At 39.0% G+C, this 20578-nt stretch overlaps 1 protein-coding gene across 5 annotated transcripts in view; it reads left to right on the top strand.

Moving 5' to 3' along the window:
• The window catches only part of Fgd4 (FYVE, RhoGEF and PH domain containing 4), a 213395-nt gene that overhangs the window by 122405 nt on the left and 70412 nt on the right, over nt 1–20578 (top strand). For 4 of the 5 annotated variants that reach the window (XM_036195886.1, XM_036195882.1, XM_036195884.1 and 1 more), the window contains exons 3-4: nt 13494–13677; nt 19181–19688. In XM_036195886.1, the coding sequence (XP_036051779.1) occupies nt 13586–13677; nt 19181–19688 (600 nt within the window). In that variant the 5' untranslated portion in view covers nt 13494–13585. The remainder of the gene's footprint in view (nt 1–13493; nt 13678–19180; nt 19689–20578) is intronic. The other variant, XM_036195885.1, reaches the window with a different exon arrangement.

The raw sequence follows: 20578 nt of genomic DNA, 5'->3' as shown, positions 1-20578 counted from the left end.
CTACTCAGGAAGGGACAGCCACTTTTCTTTTAGGTTTGTAGCCACAAGTAGATTGCCCATACCTTGTATCAGGTGAATTGGGCTCTCTGTCCATACCCATGCACATATAATGTTATTAAAAAACAAAACAAAACAGATATTCAGTTAAATTTGGGAGTAAAATGTCTTGTGATTAGTTGAGTTGGAGAAGAATGGGGGTGGATATGCTTGAAATACATTGTTTTACCTATATGAAAATTTCAAAGAATAAATTAAGAACATTATTTAAGATACTGTACTTTCCAGACCCATCTATTTTCCTGCAAATTTTGTAACTTCATTTTTATTTAACTTAGGTAAAATTCCATTATCTCTTCGTACATTTCTATTATCTATCTGTTGATTAACATCTAGGTTGGTTCCTTTTCTTTGCAATTGTGAATAGGATAGCAATAAAAATGGGTGTGCAAGTATTTCTATATCAATGTTTTGAGAAGTCTCAAGTATGATATAGCTGGGTCATATGGTAGTTCTACTTTTAATTATTTTAGAAACCTCCATACTGATTTCCATAGCAGTTGAACTAGTTCGCACTCCTGCCAGCAGTTTTCCTCACCAGCATTTGTTTACTTCCTGGAGGATGGCCATCTGACTGGGATAAGATGGCATCTCAAAGTAGATTAAACTTTCATTTCCTGGATATCTAAGGGTGTTGAACAACATTTTAAATATTTACTTGTCATTTCTATCACCTATTTGAGAACTATCTTCATTTTATTAGTTTATTTATTGATAGGCAGGTTAGTCCTATTTGTTTGTTCTTGAGGCTATTCTCTGTGGTATTGAATTCTTTCAAAAAGTTCTTTGCCTATACCTGTCTCAGTGAGTGTGTTCCCTGAGAAGAGCCATGTCATAGAATAGCAGATGGCAATTAATATTCAAAGTGTCAGCCCATCAGAAGAATAATTTTCTGATGGGAAACCTCATTAGGCATGTCCATGGGGTTACAGACTCCAGAATATTATTTGCTTCTGTCTGTAATTTTCACATGTGCTATTGTAATTTTTCTCTAAATGACTATGGGGAATCCCTTACTGCTTCTATGGTAGTGTGTTTTTCTCATATTTGCATCCTGATCTATTGGGATCTTTATCTGTGAAGATGTCCATTTGAAATCAATTTTAGTGTATACAGAGTTGTAATAAATAAAAACGAATACAAAGAAATGCTGCACAAGTCAGGGAGGAACTGTTTTAGATTACAGCTCAGACTGACATAGGAAAAATAGTGGTATTGCCCCAGCTACCAAGACAGTTGATGTAGACCAGGTGCCTTGCTAATGGTTTTTTAAGATAAACTGTTCCAGTTCGCAAGGACATATAGCCAGCTTTCTGATGTGTTGAACCAAGGTTAAAGGTGCAAAGCAACCTAATTTCTATGCCAGTTTCTCTTGCTAGGTCTGGCTGATAACATAGGGCAGTAATTAACTGTGCATAAAATTTTAATCACAGTTTTATTATATGGGCATCTAACCTGAAGACTAAGTTTAGCCAACTAACTGTTTTTTCCAACTGGCTAGGGCTACAGAGAATAATCTCACTTCATAGCCCCAAGAAAGAGTTGCAAGTTTCCTTTTTTATGGTCTAAAGTTACCCACAGGACAGAAAAACATAGTTTAAGATTGATAGCCCTTTCAGTGTCACTGTGCCTTGGAGAGTGCCAAAAATGAGCTCATATTAAGAGAACTATGGTATACTGAGTTCCAACCAAAGCATTTACAACACAGCTATCTCTGTAAACACTCTCAGTCTGAGAGAGCCTGGTATTTATGACTAATCATAAAATGTTAGTTGAAAATGTTACTACACTCAGAAATATAGGATATACTTCATGATTTTCTTATGTTTCTTAGATTCCTCAATAGTTTAGTCTTGTAACTCCTTTAATGTCCTTTATAAGGCTATCTCTCTAGTTAGATAAAATGACTGGTTCTTTCTTTGTAGCTGCAGTGACAGCCCACCAGTTAGGAAGTTGCATCTGTGTTGTTGGGATGACTCTGTTTATTATTTACTTAAGAAATGAAATGTGACCTTCAAATATAACTCCTATAGTCAACATGAAAGAGTCTGTTGAGTGTATATAGCTGTAAGAATAAAAAGATACAGAAGGAGCCAATATGAGAGAATAAAGAGAATTCAACATGAGAAAATAGAGAAACTATCAGGATGTGTGTGAGTTTATTCTATTCTTTAAAAAGCCTTCAGATGAAAAGTCCTAAGTTTCACTGTGCTGTGAGCCCTGTCTGCAGCCTTGGAGCTGGTCTCCCAGGCAGCAATATTTCCCTATACTTCCCTCTAGCAATTTCAGCTTTCAAATTTAGGCCTTTGATTCACTTTCATGGATTTTTGTTGTTCAAATTGAAAGATATGGATCTGATTTCATTCTTCTCCAAGAGGCTACTGCACTATTTGTTCAATAGGCTTTCCTTTTCTCATTACATTGTTTTTTACACTTTTGTCCAAAATTAGGCATCCATAGCTGTGTGGGTTTATTTCCAGGTTCTTTATTCTGTTCCATGGTCAACCTGTCTGGTTTTATAGAAACATTTTAAAACCTTTTTTTTTTAATTTTAATTATTTTTTTAGTTTATGTGTATGAGTATTTGCCTGAATGTGTTTATCTGTGCAGGGCCCATGGAGGCCAAAAGATGGCATTGAACCCCTGGGACTGAAGTTAAATAGAGTTGTGAGCCTCCAGGTGGGTGCTGGGAATGGAAGAGCTGTCAGTGCTCTTAAACACTGAACCATCTCTTCAGTCCTGTGCTAGATGTTTTAAGGTGGGACATGAGGATGCCAAGGGTCTGTCAGTGGTGGAAGAGTCAGAGCAGAATGCTCTTAGAGTGATGACTGAGATATACAATGGAGAAAGTACAGGACTTTGTCAAGTAGACTACAAGATTTTGAAGGACACTCTGGCTGTTACAAAAGCCTGAAGGCCAAGATAATAACCCTGTTAACATAGAGTAAAAGACAATGTAGGCTGCACAGATAAGGTTGTAGAACTGCAACAGATATAAAAAGATTCCTATGATGTCTTGTTCAAAAGAAAATGAACAACCTATATTTGTCTTTCTAATATGGTGGGTTCCCCCTCCCCCGCCCCAAACAGGGTTTCTCTGTGTAGCTTTGCGCCTTTCCTGGAACTTGCTTTGTAGACCAGTCTGGCCTCGAACACACAGAGATCTGCCCGCCTCTGCCTCCTTAGTGCTGGGATTAAAGGCATGTGTCACCACCACCGAGCTCTAATATGTTTTTATTTTAATTTAGACATCACAAGATTCTTGCTAACACAATTCTGAAATTGTTTATGCCCTATCAGGACATGCTTAGATATTCTTTTGCAGTTTTGTTTGTTTTATTTTGTTGATGGATCTTACTGTGTGGCCCAAGCCATTCCAAAATTCACCATCTTCCTATCTCTGCCTCCCAAGTCTTAGGATGTTTGCATTGTCTGGCTTGACTACTTAAGTATTCTTCATTTGAAAAACTGTTGTAGATAGTTTGGATTTAGAATGGCTTTTACCTGAGCATCTTGTTGCTGTCCAAAGTTTAACAGTGAAGTAGGGAAGGACTGCAGTTACATTCTAAACTCAGTCAGTGCAAAACCAAATCTAGAAATGAATTTATGTCTTTATTTCTAGAACTAATACCTCATCCAAAGTCCACAGACACAAATAAAATAATAAAAGAAGAAATTGTAGTGTTATTCTTCGTGTTCATGGTCTCTAGTACCAATCATGCTTGCAAGTTTTTGTATCAACTTAATACAAGGTGGGGTCATCTGGGGAAAAAAGTGAGAATCTTAAATCTTAAGTGAGAAACTGCCCACACGGTACAAGCCTGTAGTCAAGTACAAGTCTGCAGGACATTTTCTTCATTGGCAATGACAGGGAGGGCCCAGCCCATTTCCTTGCCTGGTGGAGTAGAGGAATTGAGAAATGACAGATAGAAATATAGATGAAGAAAAAGATAAAGACACAGGATAGCTTCAGGAGGGCCCTGGGTCAATACCCAGCAGCCTCGAGTTAATTTCTAATGGGATTTTTATACACTATCAAGGGGAGAGGCAAAAGACCTCCCCCTTTTAAGATCAAAGCACAATATACAACCAAGTGTAGAACCTTCAAAATACTTGATAACCAAGCCCCATGGCAAAGCATCTTGTAATTAGGCCTTGAAGTATAAGACACCTGGTAACCATACCTTTGTATCCTATTATGCAGCCATGGAGAGCCGCATAATCTCTGACTCTCAGACCTTGAGTCAAACCACAAGTTGGAATCTTTGTGGACTCCCACAGTGGCCTCCCTCAGTGACAGACGCAAAACCTGTAAGGTGAAATAACCCTCTCGTCTGTAGCAGGAATCTTAAAAAGTTCTTATTAATAAAATCAAACCTGGGCCAGGTATTGAGATGAATGCTGGAAAATCAGAGAAGCAGAACAAGCCACGGCTTCCTCACCTTGCCAATTCCTCAGCTGATCCTATTTCCTCAGACTGGATGCCTCTCAGCTGAACCGTGCTGCTCAAAAGCCTAAAAGCTTAACCAGCCAAATGCTTCTGGTTTCTGGTCTTCATGCCTTATATATCTTTCTGTTTTTGCCATCACTCCCTGGGACTAAAGGCTCACTTCTTAGGATTAAAGGCCTGTGTCACCATGCCTGGCTGTTTCCAATGTGGCCTTGAACTCACAGAGATCCAGACAGATCTCTGCCTCTGGAATGCTAGGATTAAAGGCGTGTGCTACACTGCCTAACCTCTATGTTTAATATTGTAGCTGTTCTGTCTCTGACCCCAGGTAAGTTTATTAGGGTGCACAATATCTTGGGGAACACAATACTATCACACTCTTCCACAGGTTGTTTTTTTGTCAGTGTTTTATCACAGTAATAGGAACCCTAAGACACCAATAAAGAGTGTATGTCAAAAACTGTGGCCAAAGCCTCTTGCCTTCAATTTTTGACAGACTTCATCTGGTTTTATAAAATTATGGTTTCTTATCTAGATTCTAAGATTCTTTTTCATTGTATTATAGATTTGTACTCAAACTGCCTCTTCCTCTCATTTTGGGACTATAGGTGTGTGCCACCACAACCAGCATATTATTCATTCTTAATCTTTAGAATGTTTGTATGTAAGAAAGGATGATTACTTAGTGCTAGTTTCTAACTCATCCTACACATCTAGGGGAGTGAATGCCTCTTCTCTGCCCCTTCAAAGTCTGTATTGAGCCTAAGACTTAAACTGACATAGTATAGATTGACAGGAGAAAATCACACACATTTTCAAAGTCTCCCAAGAGGAACAGACACCAGAAAATTATCAAATTGAGAACTGAAATCAATAAAATAGAAATAAAGAAAACAATATAAAGGATTAATGAAACAAAGAGTTGGTTCTTTGAGAAGATCAACAAGATAGACAAGCCCTTATCTAAACTAACCAAAAGACAGAGAGAAGAAGCATCCAAATTAACAAAATAGAAATGAAAAGGGGGACATAACAACAGACAATGAGGAAATCCAGAGAATCATCAGGTCATATTTCAAAAACCTCTACTCCACAAAACTAGAAAATCTAAAAGAAATGGATAATTTTCTGGATAGGTACCACATACCTAAGTTAAATCAAGACCAGATAAACCATTTAAATAGTCCAATAACCCCTAAGGAAATAGAATCAGTCATTAAAAGTCTCCCAACCAAAAAAAGCCCAGGAACAGATGGTTTCAGTGCAGAATTCTACCAGACCTTCAAAGAAGACTTAATAGCAATACTCTTTAAATTGTTCCACACAATAGAAGCAGAAGGAATATTACCAAACTCCTTCTATGAGGCTACAATTACCCTGATTCCTAAACCAAGATGCAACAAAGAAAGACAACTACACACCAGTCTCCCTCATGAACATTGATGCAAAAATACTCAATAAAATACTGGCAAACAGACTCCAAGAACACATCAAAACAATTATCCACCATGATCAAATAGGCTTCATCCCAGGGATGCAAGGGTGGTTCAACATACGAAAGTCCGTCAATGTAATACACCATATAAACAAACAACTCAAAGGAAAAAACTACATGATCATCTTACTAGATGCAGAAAAGGCATTTGACAAAATCCAACACCCCTTCATGATAAAGGTCTTGGAGCTATCAGGAATACAGGAACATACCTAAACATAATAAAGGCAATTTACAGCAAGCCAACATCCAACATCAAATTAAATGGAGAGAAACTCAAAGCAATAGCACTAAAAGCAGGAACAATGCAAGGCTGTCCCCTCTCCCCATACTTATTCAATATAGTACTTGAAGTTGTAGCCAGAGCTATAAGACAACATAAGGAGATTAAATGGATACAAATTGGAAAGGAAGAAGTGAAGCTTTCCCTATTTGCAGATGACATGATAGTATACATGAGTGACCCCAAAAATTCAACCAAGGAACTGATACAGCTTATAAACACCTTCAGCAACATAGCAGGATACAAGATCAACTCAAAAAAATCAGTAGCCCTCCTATATACAATAGACAAACAGGCTGAGAAGGAAATCAGAGATACATCACCCTGTACAATAGTCACAAATGATGTAAGATACCTTTGGGTTACTCTAACTAAGCATGTGAAGGACCTATATGACAAGAACTTTAAGTCCCTGAAAAAAGAAATTGAAGATGTCAGAAAATGGAAAGATCTCCCATGCTCATGGATAGGCAGGATGAACATAGTAAAAATGGCGATCTTACCAAAAAGCAATCTACAGATTCAATGCAATCCCCATCAAATTACCAACACAATTCTTCACAGACCTGGAAAGAATAATACTCAACTTCATATGGAAAAACAAAAAACCCAGGATAGCCAAAAGAATCCTGTACAATAAAACAACTTCTGGAGGCATCACAATCCCCGACCTCAAGCTCTACTATAGAGCTACAGTAATAAAAACAGCTTGGTAGTGGCATAAAAACCGACATGTGGACCAATGGAATTGAATTGAAGACCCTGACATTAACCCGCACACCTATGAACATATAATTTTTGACAAAGAAGCCAAAAATGTACAATGGAAAAAAGAAAGCATCTTCAACAAATGGTGCTGGCATAACTGGATGTCAATGTGTAGAAGGCTGCAAATAGATCCATTTTCATTTCATTTTTATATGTGACCCAGACTCACAGGAATAAGGGTCCTGAATGTCAAGATGCTGAGGGGGAGGACCTGGAATCATTAAATACAGAAGACTGGTAGCTGGGATCAGAAGGTCTTGCACTAACTGATGATCAAGACAGTTCGTTAAGAAGTACAGCATCTTCTATACTATTTGCAAGGGGAAAAGTCCATGGTCAGCAGAAAGCTGAGTCAGACAATGTTGGCAAGAGAATACAGATACCCCAGACACAGCTGCCTTGAGACTAATGACTGCTGCCCTTGGAAGGGAAAGCTGTTTTGCCAGGAACCAAAACCTTAACTCCTTTGAGGCCCTGGCCTCAGCCCCAGCCTAGACCTTGCCAAGTCTGTCCCTGAGAAAGGACACAACTAGTATTCCCTTTGTCCTTTCATCAGGGCCCTGAGACAGCCTGGATTGGTCTGTCTTCCAACAATGTATGTATTAGAATCACCACAAGAAAAAAAGGCCTCAAAAAGCTGTTTGATCTGAATTTTTATATACTAAATTAGATAAAGAGAAATAAATTATGTAAACATAAGAACACCAAAGGACTTTTCCACAGGATATTGGAGGAAACTAGGAAGATGATTAGTCTAACAAAATTTGTTAACATGGACTTTCTTAGCCTTTAGCCTACCATTAATGATGATAAGAATGTTACTTTTCTTCTCATGTAAGAAGGACAACCCCCACAGGGGAAAAGGACAGGTCAAGATATTTCTCTAATGCCTTTGCTCAAAATAATCCTTAAGACAAAGTGGACATTATTTGGCAAGAATATTCTACTTTGTATACCCAGGGCATGTCATATGAAACTGCTATTACAATAATTTTGAAATAATAATAGTAAATATTTCCCTATTTTTATTAAAAACTTTTGTTTTGTACAATATGTTTTATGGTATTTTCCCTCCCCAAACTGCTCCTGTGTCTTTGCTGTTTTCCTGCCCATTCGGCTTCCTGTTCTTTCTCATAAACAAAACAAAAGAAAGCATGGTAGTACACTCCTTTAATCCCAGCACTGGGATGTCTGAGTGTGAGGCCAGCCTGGTCTACAGAGGGAGTTCCAGGACAGCCAGGGAAACACAGAAAACCCTGTCTTGAAAAACCAAAGCAAACAAAATCATCCAAACAAAAAAGCCAAAACAACAAACAAATCCACTAAGACAAAGAAATACTGAAACAAAACAAGCACACACATACACAAAAACATGAAATCCCTTTTGTACTGGATAGCTGTTCCTGGATATGGGGCCTGTTGCAAGTGTGGTTGATATACCCAGTGTCACTCCACTGGAGAAAACGGATTTCCCTTTCCCATCAGGTATCAATTGCAGATACCTTCTTGATTAAGAGGGGGACTTTGTGTCCACTTCTTCTTCTCTGTACTGGAATTTTATCTGATTTGAAGGTATTCAGATCCTTGCATGCTGTCACCACAGTCTCTGTCTGCAGTTCTGTTGTGTTTGGAAGATGCTGTTTCCTTGGAGCCATCTACTGTCTCTGTCTCATGAACTTTGTACCCCTTCTTCTACATAGATTCCCTAGCACTGAAGGAGTGTGTTTGATAATGATGTCCCATTTAAGGCTGAGTGTTCCAAAGGCTCTCAATCTACATTGTAGTGTCTGCTTGTGGATCTCTGTGTTATTACTCTTAGAAGAAACTTCTTTAATGATGGCTGAGAGGGGCACTGATCTATGGGTATAGCAGTGTCATTAGGAATCATTTTATTGCTATTTTCCTTTAGAAGATCAGTAGTATTTGGTTTTCCTCTAGGCTCATGAACTATCTAATCTTGGGTTCTTGGACACTTTAGCAGTTTCAGCTATGGGTTCCATCTAGTGAAATAGGCCTTAAATCCAATCCAAAAAAAAAAAAAAGTTGGGGAAGGGGAAAGGCATGATCAGAATCTATTGTATGGAAAAAATTCATTTTGAAAAAAAAGTGGCTTGTTATTCCCATAACATTGTTCTACTATTGCTTGAGCATATGATACAGACAGGTCACTGTTGTAGTTCACAAGGTTTGTAACTACATGCAACTGGTGATTACTATCTTCTCCAGTAGCATGTGAAGTACCTTTGAGTACCATAGTCAGCAGAAGCAAAGCATCTAGTTGAGCACCACCTCAAATCTCCATGTTCAATGACATAAGTAAGTGATGTCTCTGGCAATATTTAGGTCCCCTTGATCCCCTTCAGTTGTCTTACCACTCTAGCTAAGACAATATTTAATAGGTATATAGAAAGTAAACATCACTTACACTGTCTTTTTTCCTGATTGTAGTTGAATTGTTTTCACTTTGCATTTTGGATAATGTTAACTGTGGTCTCTTTCTAAATTGCCTGTATTATTTTTAAATACGTCCCTTGTATCTTTAGTCATTCCATGACTTTTTTAAGGGATGTTAGATTTTGTCAAAGGTCTTTTCTGCATCTAATGAGATGATAGTTTGGTTTTCATCTTTTAGTCTGTTTATTTGCTTTTTCTCTAGATTGGGGAAATTTTCTTCAATGATTTTGTTAAAAGTATTTTCTGGGGGTTGGGGATTTAGCTCAGTGGTAGAGTGCTTGCCTAGCAAGTGCAAGGCCCTGGGTTCGATCCTCAACTCAAAAAAAAAAAAGTATTTTCTGTGCCTTTGACCTGGGTTTCTTCTTTCTTCTATTCCAATTATTCATGTTTGTTCTTTTTATAGTATCCTAGATTTCATGGGTGTTTTGTGCCTGGCTTTTGTTTGTTGTTTATTTGTTTGTTTGTTTTGAGACAGGGTTTCTCTGTGTAGTTTTGGTACCTGTCCTAGATCTTGCTCTGTAGACCAGGCTGGCCCTGAACTCACAGAGATCGCCTGGCTCTGCCTCCCAATGCTGGGATTAAAAGCATGTGCCACCACCACCCAGCTTGTGCCTGGATTTTTTAAAATTTACATTTTCTTGACTTAGCAGTCCATTTCTCTACCTTTTCTTCAAGACTTGAATTTCTTCCTTGCCTGTCTCTTAGTCTCTTGGTGAGGTTTACCTCTGAGCTATCTGTTTGACTTCCTAGTGTTTCACTTTTATTTCAGTTTGACTTTTCATTAGTTATTTTGTTTCTTTCTAAATTCTACTTTCATGTCTTGATTGCTTAATTATTTAATTATTTTATTCATCTGTTTATGTTTTATGATCTTCATAAAGGCATTTATTCATCTTTGTACACATTCATTATTGCTATTTTCGAGTCTTTGTCTTGCGCATCTGCTAAATTGCTTTTTCAAGGCTGTTGCACTAGGTTGCTGGCTTATGGAGGAAGTGTATTCTTTTTGTGGTTTTGCACTGGGATTGATGTATCTGGAGTTAAGATGTTTGAAGTGATTCTTGCTGTAGATATCTGGTATTGCCTTTGTTGGTTGGATGTTCCATTCTTTGGTTACTGTTGCCCATTTGTGCTGTGAGATAATGCTTTTGTACACTGATATAACAAAATGCTGATTGGCCAGTAGCTAGGAAGTATAGGTGAGATAAGCAGACAAGGAGAATTCTGGGAAGAGAAAGGCTGAGACACCAGCCCACCATCCAAGGAGCAGTATATAATGGCACAAAGGTAAAGCCATGGAAAACGTGGCAACATATGGATTAACAGAAATGGGCCGAGTTTAAGTGTAACAGCTAGTCAGTAGTAAGCCTGAGCTAATGCCCAAGCAGTTATAATTAATGTAAGCTTCTGAGTGATTATTCTATAAGCGGGCTATGGGACTGTGGGGGCTTGATGGGACCAGAGAGGCCTTCTAGCTACACATTTGGGGCCCTAGCCAAATGTTAAGCAGTGGAGTCCTTGATAGAGAGTCACAAATTAACGGTAAGTGGGGTAAAGGGGGAGAACTGAAGGAGCCCTTGTCTCTGTGTCTGTACCAAGAGGCTGAATCCCAAGAGGATGAAAGTAGACTGGGAGGAGGGACTCAGGTGTTTGGGCAGCAACAGGTCTCAGAGTAACTCTAGAGAGTTTGGAATTGAGGCTGGGGAGGTGAATAAACTTCATTTTTCTAAGTAACAGCTCGGGTCCCTAGTAGAGAGCTGTTCTGTGGGTTGGTGGAGAATTGTAAAGGAATGGAGATGGGTTAGAAGAAATGGCTAAAAGGGGCAGAACAGAAGAACCAAAGATACCCTGGACTCTGGAACCATACCAAGAGCTATTTTTCCATTTTGCATCCAAGGCAGACATTGCCAATTGATTCTACTTTCTTGGGTTTCCTCAAATTTTTAATATAGTAACAATTAATTAGAGTTATTATAGTTAGCAAAACTCAATTTGACTGATAATAAAAGTTGCTTATGGAATATTTGGTAGCTACACTCTACACTCATGTACTAGGAGCCTTTTGTTTGTATTGCTTCTTTTGCATTAAGAATTTTGAATGAAAACATGAAAGCTATGAATATTAAAAATAATAAAGAACCTTAGAGTAGTGAATGTGGGCAAGAAAGGGAGTCTTGGACATATAGTTTGGAGGCATAAATGATTTTATAAATGAGAGTATTGTTAGAATGAAGGAGTTTCCCCTAGTGCAGCAGGTCTTAAACTGTGGATCTCAACCCTCTGGCTGAGACTTTTCACAGGGGTCACGTATTAGATATTCTGCATATCAGATATTTACATTATATTACAACTTGTAACAGTAGCAAAATTACAGTTATGAAGTGGGAACAAAATGATTTTATGGTTGGGGTCGCCACAACATGAGGAATTATATTAAAGGGTCTCAGCATTAGGACAGTTGAGAACCACTGTCCTACTGGGTTGTATGTCTATGAGTGCATTATTTCACACATAGTTCATCATACATTGACAATTTATGTAAAGTGAATATTGAATAAAACCTGAGATTAGTGACCTCAGAGGTTACAGGGTATTGTGATTCCCAGTGGGGGTGTCAGGAACCAAGCTCAGTTGCTCTATAAGAACAGCCAGTGCTGTTAACCACTTAGCCATCTCTCCACTCCAGCTACCACACTTTTATAAACTGTTTCTTTCCTGTGAGTATTGTACCATTCCCCTGAATATATCTTTGAAAACATTGTTTTTATAGAAAGCATGCCAGTTTCTTTTATTCAGATCTCTTTATGTTCAGAGAATTAGTCAGATTGATTGTTCTTACAGAGCTCATTGTGATCCATTTTTGTTCCCTGTAATAAATTGATTACTGGAACAGAAATGATGAAAGCTTAGTATATTATATCTTTTTATGTATAACTTTTTAAGGAATTCTGTAAATGTTAGTATTTTATGTAATGACCTGTTTCTACTTCTGAATTTAAATGAAGTAAGTGATTGGTGATATGTCAGTTCAAGACAACTATCTGATATCACATCAAGCAGCAGCATTAGAGTTCCCGGTTTCACTTCTTAGTTTGCTGGGTTTATTGTGGAGAATGCTAAGAGTATGGACACCAGCTGTGAGGTCAGATAGGCTGTGAGGTTACCCTGGGTATCACCTGGCCTTCTGCTTCCATAGGTGGAAGAGGTAAAAATGGCACTGGCCTCAGACTATAGAGTTTAATTTCTAAAACTTATCTAAGAGCAAATGAAGGAAAGGCTTTTGTTATATAAGATGCTACATGGTTGGAATACAATAAATAAGTGAAAGAAAATAAAAGTTAAAAAGTTTAAAAGCAGAAAACTCTTCTTATGTTATATTGTCATTGTTTTGCTGTTCCATAGGCTTTTGTGATATTTAACTTTGTAGCTCTGTGTATGGGATAACTGCAGTCACTGTGTTATTAGAAATTCTGCATATATTTGTACAATGCACTAAACAATAAATTCTAAAACAATGTATTTCTAGCACTTAATTTCTAATTTATCACCTTTTCTTTGTTTGGACAAATAACTAATCTTCAGTCTTCCACAGAGTTTAGAATTCTGTAGTCTTATATAGATTTCCAGGCATTACCAGAGCATATATATATGTGTGTGTGTGTGTGTGTGTGTGTGTGTGTGTATATATATATATATGTGTGTGTGTGTGTGTGTGTGTGTGTGTATATATATATATATATATATGTGTGTGTGTATATATACATATATATATATATGTATGTATATATAATTATATTATTCCAGTGATATCTGGAGAAATACCACAAACTAAATAAAGTTCTCCTTGGTTAGGTCAGTTCCAGTTTGACAAACTCCTTTACAATAGCTTACTAATACTGAAGATTTTTTAACTCACCCAGGATACCAGAATCTTTGCTGTTACAGAGCAAAACAGTGAACTATTGAATGTTCTTCTTTTTCTACAGTGCCTCCAAAGCCATTATACCTGCAGAATTTACCTTCATCCCATACACCCCAAGTCCCCAGGCATAAAGCTTTACCGAGTACAAAACCAAGAATGGAGGAAGCTAATCCAGCCCCTACTTCATGTGCCTCAAAAGGAAAACCTAGTAAGGTGTCAGATCTCATCAGTCACTTTGAAGGAGGCAGGTAAGAATTACCATGTAATAGGAGAAGGCCGGGAAGAAAAAGATGGCCTTTGAAAATCACAGTATCTTACTAAATTTCCTGCTTTTAACAAGTACATTTCAAAAATCAATTTCGTGATCTTGCCCTGGTAGGTGTTAACATTCACTACATAAGGACAAACTGTTTCTCATTTCCTGTGTCTGTGTGTCATTCTGGGACACTTCTGTGGCCATGCTGCTGTCCAGTCTTAGTAGCGACGCCACCATGTCATCTCAGACTCTGTTGTCCTCACTCTCTCTGAGGACCTCACTCCTGTGGATTCTTGCCTTCCTGGGCCCTCCCTAGTCTTTCTGACTCATTTCATTGAACGAGAGGCTACTATACCAATTCAGTCTGCTCCCTCTTCCTATTGCTACCTCATGGTAAGTGTTTCAGAGAGATAAACACAAAACTCATGCTGACTACCCATTTCATTCTAAGCAAGAGAATTTTATATTCTTTAGTTCTAATGTATGAGCAAAATTTTCTCATGTAAAAATAAAAACCAAATTTATACAAGCTGCTTTTCTGCTTGTGCAGCCTAAATTGTTTCGTCTTAGAATTGTCATTAGAAATCTGAACAGAATGTGTATCGTTTCACTTACATCCATAAAGCCAGATATTTTCACTCATTTAGGCATAATATGGAGAGATAATTTCCCATTACAAGAATCATTTTTTAATTTATTTTACTATTTTATATGTATGGATGTTTCATGTGTACTATTATATGAACTTTTAAGTATCATTATTATATATATAGTGACATTATAGCTCAGGAATATTTGGGAATGTCCTGGGAAGCATGAGCAAGCACAGAACTACAATGTCTTTCATTCAAAATTCAAAATGTAAGTGTAAGCCAACTGGGGGCACAGGCCTATAATCACAACACTCGGAGGGCTGACGCAGGGAGATTGAGAGTTTGAGGAGAGCCTGGCCCCCACTGCAAGACTCTCTCAAAAACAAAACAAGAAACTAAAATGTAATGTATTTACAAAATATGGTGCTTACTATAATAGTTACAACCTCTGGAGAAAAATGATTAAAAAGCCTGTCTTCATGTTTCATTCCTGACCAGTTATGATATCTCCTGTAAATCCTCAAATACTTCTGAAAGGAATTTGTAATGTTTTTGATAGCTAAAATTATAGCAGTATTTAAAGGAATGGTTAAATTCCATTCAGTTTTTTTTCTTCTCAGAATGAATTGATTCAAAAGAGATCCTTCCAGTTTACAGATTCTACAGCCACTGCAGTGACTGCAGAGTGTAAGGAGCTGGGGCCTGAGCCTGGTGTGAGTGCTTTCATCCCAGGGATGGGGGCCTCAAAGCAGTCAGTATTCCAAAGACTGACGTTTCTACTGCCATGAGTTCTGTGACCCATTCTTTGCATTATTTGAATTTATCTCTCCAGGTAAAATGGGTACAATTGTTGTACTATATGTAAGAAAAGATGTGCTATAATTCATGGTTCTAAGCATACGTAAGGTACAATGTTCATGTCTGGGCAAGGCTTTGCAGGGGTTCTACTTGTGGTGGATTCCATTACACGTAGCATTGGCATTGGTCTGGTGTCATACAGGTAGTGCCAGTGTTGTGATGTTCGAATCCACTAAAGACTTAGACTCAATTCAAATTTAGATTAAATGATCTGATTCTTAACTGCTAGCAGGACAGCAGCCTTAAAGCCAAACAGCATGCCATTCAGAAGGGGCGACAGGGAGGTTCAAGGTGGACATCAGAAAGGTATGTGTTACAGCCATCCATGGACTCCACAGCTGGACAGGAAAATTGTCTTGCTTCCCTTAGTTTTTCTTTCTTTCCCACTCTATAGTAATAATAATAATAATCTAGTAGTAATTTCCTCACTTTCTCGTAGTGATAGTGAGTTTTACACAAGCAAAGGCAGCTGTTAATACTCACAGCCTATTATCCTATTATTTCCTTTTTGAGTCAGGGTTTCTCAGTGTAGTCTTGACTGTCCTGAAACTCACTCTGTAGCCCAGGCTGGCCTTGAACTTACAGAGCTATGCCTGCCTCTGCCTCCCGAGTGCTGGGATTAAAGGCGGTTCCATTACCCTATTCTTATCTCACTTGCAGACCACTAGGATCTCTCAGGCATTCTAGAACCATGGCATTCTATACCTGGCTCCATACTAAGTGTCTTTAGTAATCAGAGGGACCAGTGTAAATTTATTCACTTTAATAACTAGGATGGAGGAATTCATTTCTGGGCAGGCAAAAACACGTGCCATCAGGTTAGGGCTGGCTGTCCTGTCCCCACACCAGGGCAGCCGGTCCTAAAAGGGTCTGCAAAGCGGGTTAATGCTGCATTGACTTTACTGTTGGACAGTGTCCAAAAGCCTGCAGTCTAGGTTTCAGTTTTGATCCCTATTGTAACAGCCTATTACTTTGTAAAACAAAAGGAGGCCACTGGGTTCTCAATAACCACAGAAATAAGCCAGAAGGACCTTGGAGGGTGACGTGTCACTGCTGTTTGGGACCATAGATGAAGACCAGTGAGGTGGCTCATCAAGAGGAATGCCTGCCCGGCATGCCTAAAACTCAGGGTAGAAGGAGTGGCCTGACTCCTGACCTCCACAGTGCTCCATAGCCCATGCATGTTCTCTCCCTCCCTCCCTCCCTCCCTCCCTTCCTGTCTCTGTCTCTCTCTCTGTCTCTGTCTGTCTGTCTCTCTCTGTCTCTGTCTCTGTCTCTCTCTGTCTCTATCTCTCTCTGTCTCTATCTCTCTCTGTCTCTCTCTGTCTCTCTCTCTCACACACACACACACACACACACACACACACACACACACACACTCCAATAATAAATGCTTTTTAAAGGACCAGCTGAGTGTCATAGTTTCACTTGGATGAAAGTAAAACCACTCTTAGAATGATTTGGAGCTAGTAGATTTTATTTTATTTTATTTTTTACTATAGCTTCCTTTTTTCTCACATTTTTCTTTCTCCTGGAATAAGAAAAAAAATACTTTTTTAGCTTAGAAAAACTTAACGATTTTAAAAATAACATTTTCCCACAGACAAGTGCTGGCCTTTCCTAAGCATATTGCATGGCTAGCTCCACACCACACACACACAAACACATACACTTCTTGGCTTCTACCGGCTACAGGGTCTCCTGAGAACTAGTTTAGCTCCTGCTTTTCCCCGTCCCCAGCTCTTGTTCCTGGTGCAGATGTACTTTTGATGTCAGCAGCTACAATAAACGTGCCAGCTATTCTCCAGGGCATTCCTTTTGAAGACTATAGAAAGTGGACAGCCTAGTTCATCTCTGAGGATTTTTTAACAAATTATCCAGCTATATATATATATGTGTGTGTGTGTGTGTGTGTGTGTGTGTGTGTGTGTGTGTGTGTGTGTGTGTGTATGTATGTATGTATGTATGTATGTATGTATAGAAGGCAAATAGCAAAGTAGAATGTGGGTGGCACACTTCTTTAATCCCAGCACTTGAGAGGCAGAGATAGGTGGATCTCTATGAGTTCCAGGAAAGGCACAAAGCTACACAGAGAAACCCTGTCTCAAAAAACAAAGTAGAGCCAGGCAGTGGTGGCACACGCCTTTAATCCCAGCACTCGAGAGGTAGAGCCAGGTGGGTCTCTGTGAGTTCGAGGCCAGCCTAGGCTACCAAGTGAGTCCCAGGAAAGGCGCAAAGCTACACAGAGAAACCCTGTCTTGGAAAAAAAAAAAAAGTAGAATGTGCCACACTTACTTATACTGGCCACTTCCTTCTTTTTATATATAAACATTTCTCCTTCTGAAATTTTTTCCCTTCTCTTACTACTGTGGCCCAGGATTGAACTTGGACCATATGTTTTTTTCTTTCATTCTTTGTTGCTAACTCTCACTGTTCGATTTTCCGTTCTTTGGTAAGGATGGGTTAGGGTGAAGGATGAAGGTGGCAGCGCATCTCAGTACTTTCCAAAGTGCCTTGCTGTAGCTCACCCAGAGTTCCACTTATATTGAAGATGGTGATCAGTCTTTGATTTTGTCCTGACTTTTTGTGGGCAGCTTATTCACCTGCTTCTCAGTCCCTCTAAAATGTTTCCTTCTACATAGAGCAAAGGCAATGGGAGTTAGAGCTGGACTTCACAGCTTGAGTTCTGGTTTTGCCACTTGCTAGCCAGGTGACATTGGCCATAGGACAGAATCTTGCCATGTATACATTCATCTGTCTACAGCCCTGCTTTAGGATTTATGGTAAGGCTAAAACCCCACAACCAATGTAAAAGACTTAGCATAGTTTGAGACACTTAGTGGATACTTCGTAAACGTTGTCTGCTGTTGTGTAATTGCCACAGGATCACCACAGTAATCTACAATCTCTTAGACATTTGTTGAACTCTTCACACATCAAGCTAAGTTGTAGGAATAAATCTGGGATCAAGAAAACACTATCTTCATGCTCATAGACTCTTAATCTCTTTTAATTTCCTTTTATTTATGTCACAGAAATTTCTCAGACTATAGCTTTGAGTTTATGTTCTGTCCCTCAACCTTAAATTATAGGTTAAAATGCTGTACAAATATTTCCATAGGAACATGATTATATATTGGGAGGAGTTTCTATTGTCCAGTTAGTACTATCAAGATTACATAGACTATCAACATAATAAGGGTTTTAAAGATGATGAAAAGAAGATTAGAGAAAGTGGTAGAGTGTGCTGTATAGATAGAACAACCAAGAAAAGTTTCTCAAAAGGCCTGAGTGATGGAGGAGTGCCCTCTACCAGTGCCCTGGGGGAGATTTGCTGGGTCCATAAGAGCAGGGCTGCTGACCCTAAGATGTGCACAAATGGAGAACTACAGAGTGTGGCAAGGCAGTCCCAGGAGATGGAAGACATGAGAGCTGGAGAAGGCAAGAGTCTTGCAGATGTCATGCATGAGTCTTGCAAGTGAACTCCTGCATGTATAAAGATCTGATTTGTGGAGACCAGATTGAAGAGATCAAAAGCAAAATTAAAGAGAACCATTGGGGATCAGTTGGCAGCTACTACTATTTATTATGTGCAATAAAGTTTTTTAAATGTTTCTACTTTCCAAATCCAACTAACTTGGTTTTATATCCAGTTCATAAACAAGGAATGCCTATGCTTGTTTGAAGAAATGATTAAGAAATAAAGATCTTTGGAAAAGGCAATCTCATTAAACAAATATTCTTTCATCTCTATTCTTACTGAATAAGTTGTATTAGTAAACAGCTCATGGGAATGCTCCAACCAAGAAATGCTCAGGTTGATCCCGTCTGCTTTTGGTTGTGAGCCTAGCCATTGACAGGTGACCCATCTCCAGCCTTCCCTCCTTTCTATGTAACTGCTTGTTTAAATGTGGCTCATGTCCAAAGAATCTGACTTTCCAAAACCATCATAAATAGATATGGTGTTTCTTTTCACCTGGAATTGACTCATTTTCATTCTAAAACTTTTCATACTGATGTTTCTTTTTGTATTTTATCTTACAGTGTTTTGTCAAGTTACATCGATTTGCAAAAAGATTCTACAGTGAACCTAAATATTCCTCAAACTCCAGGACAGCATGGATTGACCTCCACACCTCGACAGAAATTCCTAATGCAGCACTCTCCACAGAAGCAGGAAAATAATGCAGATCAGACTCGGGGCCAACATAGTTGTTCAGCAAACGGTGTGGTGGCAGCACAAAACCAGATGGAATGTGAGGATGAGAAAGAGACTGCTTGTAGCCCAGAGGCCTCTATTCAAACTGCTGTGGCCTCTCTTGATACACACTTGGTTAATGGAGAAAGAAATGAACCTACCACAGATTCTGCATCATCCATAACCAGGAGCCGTGATGAAAATGCTTCTGACAGCAGCTGCAGGACTCCAGGAGCTGACTTAGGGCCGCCTCCCAGAGGAGGAGGGCTGGCAGTGGAGGCTGAGCTACAAGAGAAGGAAGATGGAGTGAGCATCATGGAACTGGATAAGCTGGACCAGCACCATGATATGAAGGTAAAGCATGAACTGTCTCATTCCAGGGGAAGCATTGCCTAGTGTGTTACTGTTCCAGACCATTTCATAACACCTGTGAAATGCATGGCTCAGGTTACACACACTAGCAGATAAACCCTTTGCAAGCTCTGGGAGCTACTGGGTTCTACCCCTCTCAAAGGTGTTTCCCATTTTCTTCTCGTGTGCCTTCTTTTGATTATTCTGTTGTGATTTCTAAAAGCATGGTTGTGTTGTAGGGAAACCACAGCAACCATGTTGTTTCCACTTGGGAGGCAGATGTTCTTTGGCTCTAGATATTTGTGCTATAGAGAAGCATTGTTTCCCTCGTGTAACAAACTGCAAACCTACATAGGAACACATGGGAAATACTAGCTGCCACAGCCAGGGGTATTACACTAGACGAGGGTGGAACTGGAGGGAACGGAACCAGCACCATGGGATGAGAGTGATCTGAGACTTGATCCCTCCCAGGTGAAGCACCAGCATGGGCACAGTCAGCAGCTCAGGTGATGGGGTGATCCAGTTCACATAAAATAGGGAATTTTACTAGCTGTATTTTATCATACTTTTAAGAAAATCTCTTAAAAAATGAAAAAGTACAATATTATTGATCAAACAGAACCAGAAAATCTTGATACTGCTTCTGGCTCATCCATTAACTCACAGGTATTTTTGTATGTGACTCTAACCACAGATTGTTTTGGTCTTGTTTATATCAGTATCTTACTTTGGGATTTTAATAATGTGGCATTCATGCCGTACTTTGGATTTCTTGTAGCAAATGTGTCATGTAAGTTTCATTGTAAATTTCCTAGTCTTTAACATGTTGTGTATTTTTCTGAAAACAAGCTAGAAATTTCTCTTGCTCAGTGTTTCTCATTGAGTATATT

Source organism: Onychomys torridus, chromosome 8 (assembly GCF_903995425.1).
Source record: "Onychomys torridus chromosome 8, mOncTor1.1, whole genome shotgun sequence".
Lineage (NCBI taxonomy): Eukaryota > Metazoa > Chordata > Mammalia > Rodentia > Cricetidae > Onychomys > Onychomys torridus.
This window is presented reverse-complemented; position numbering and strand designations above follow the sequence as displayed.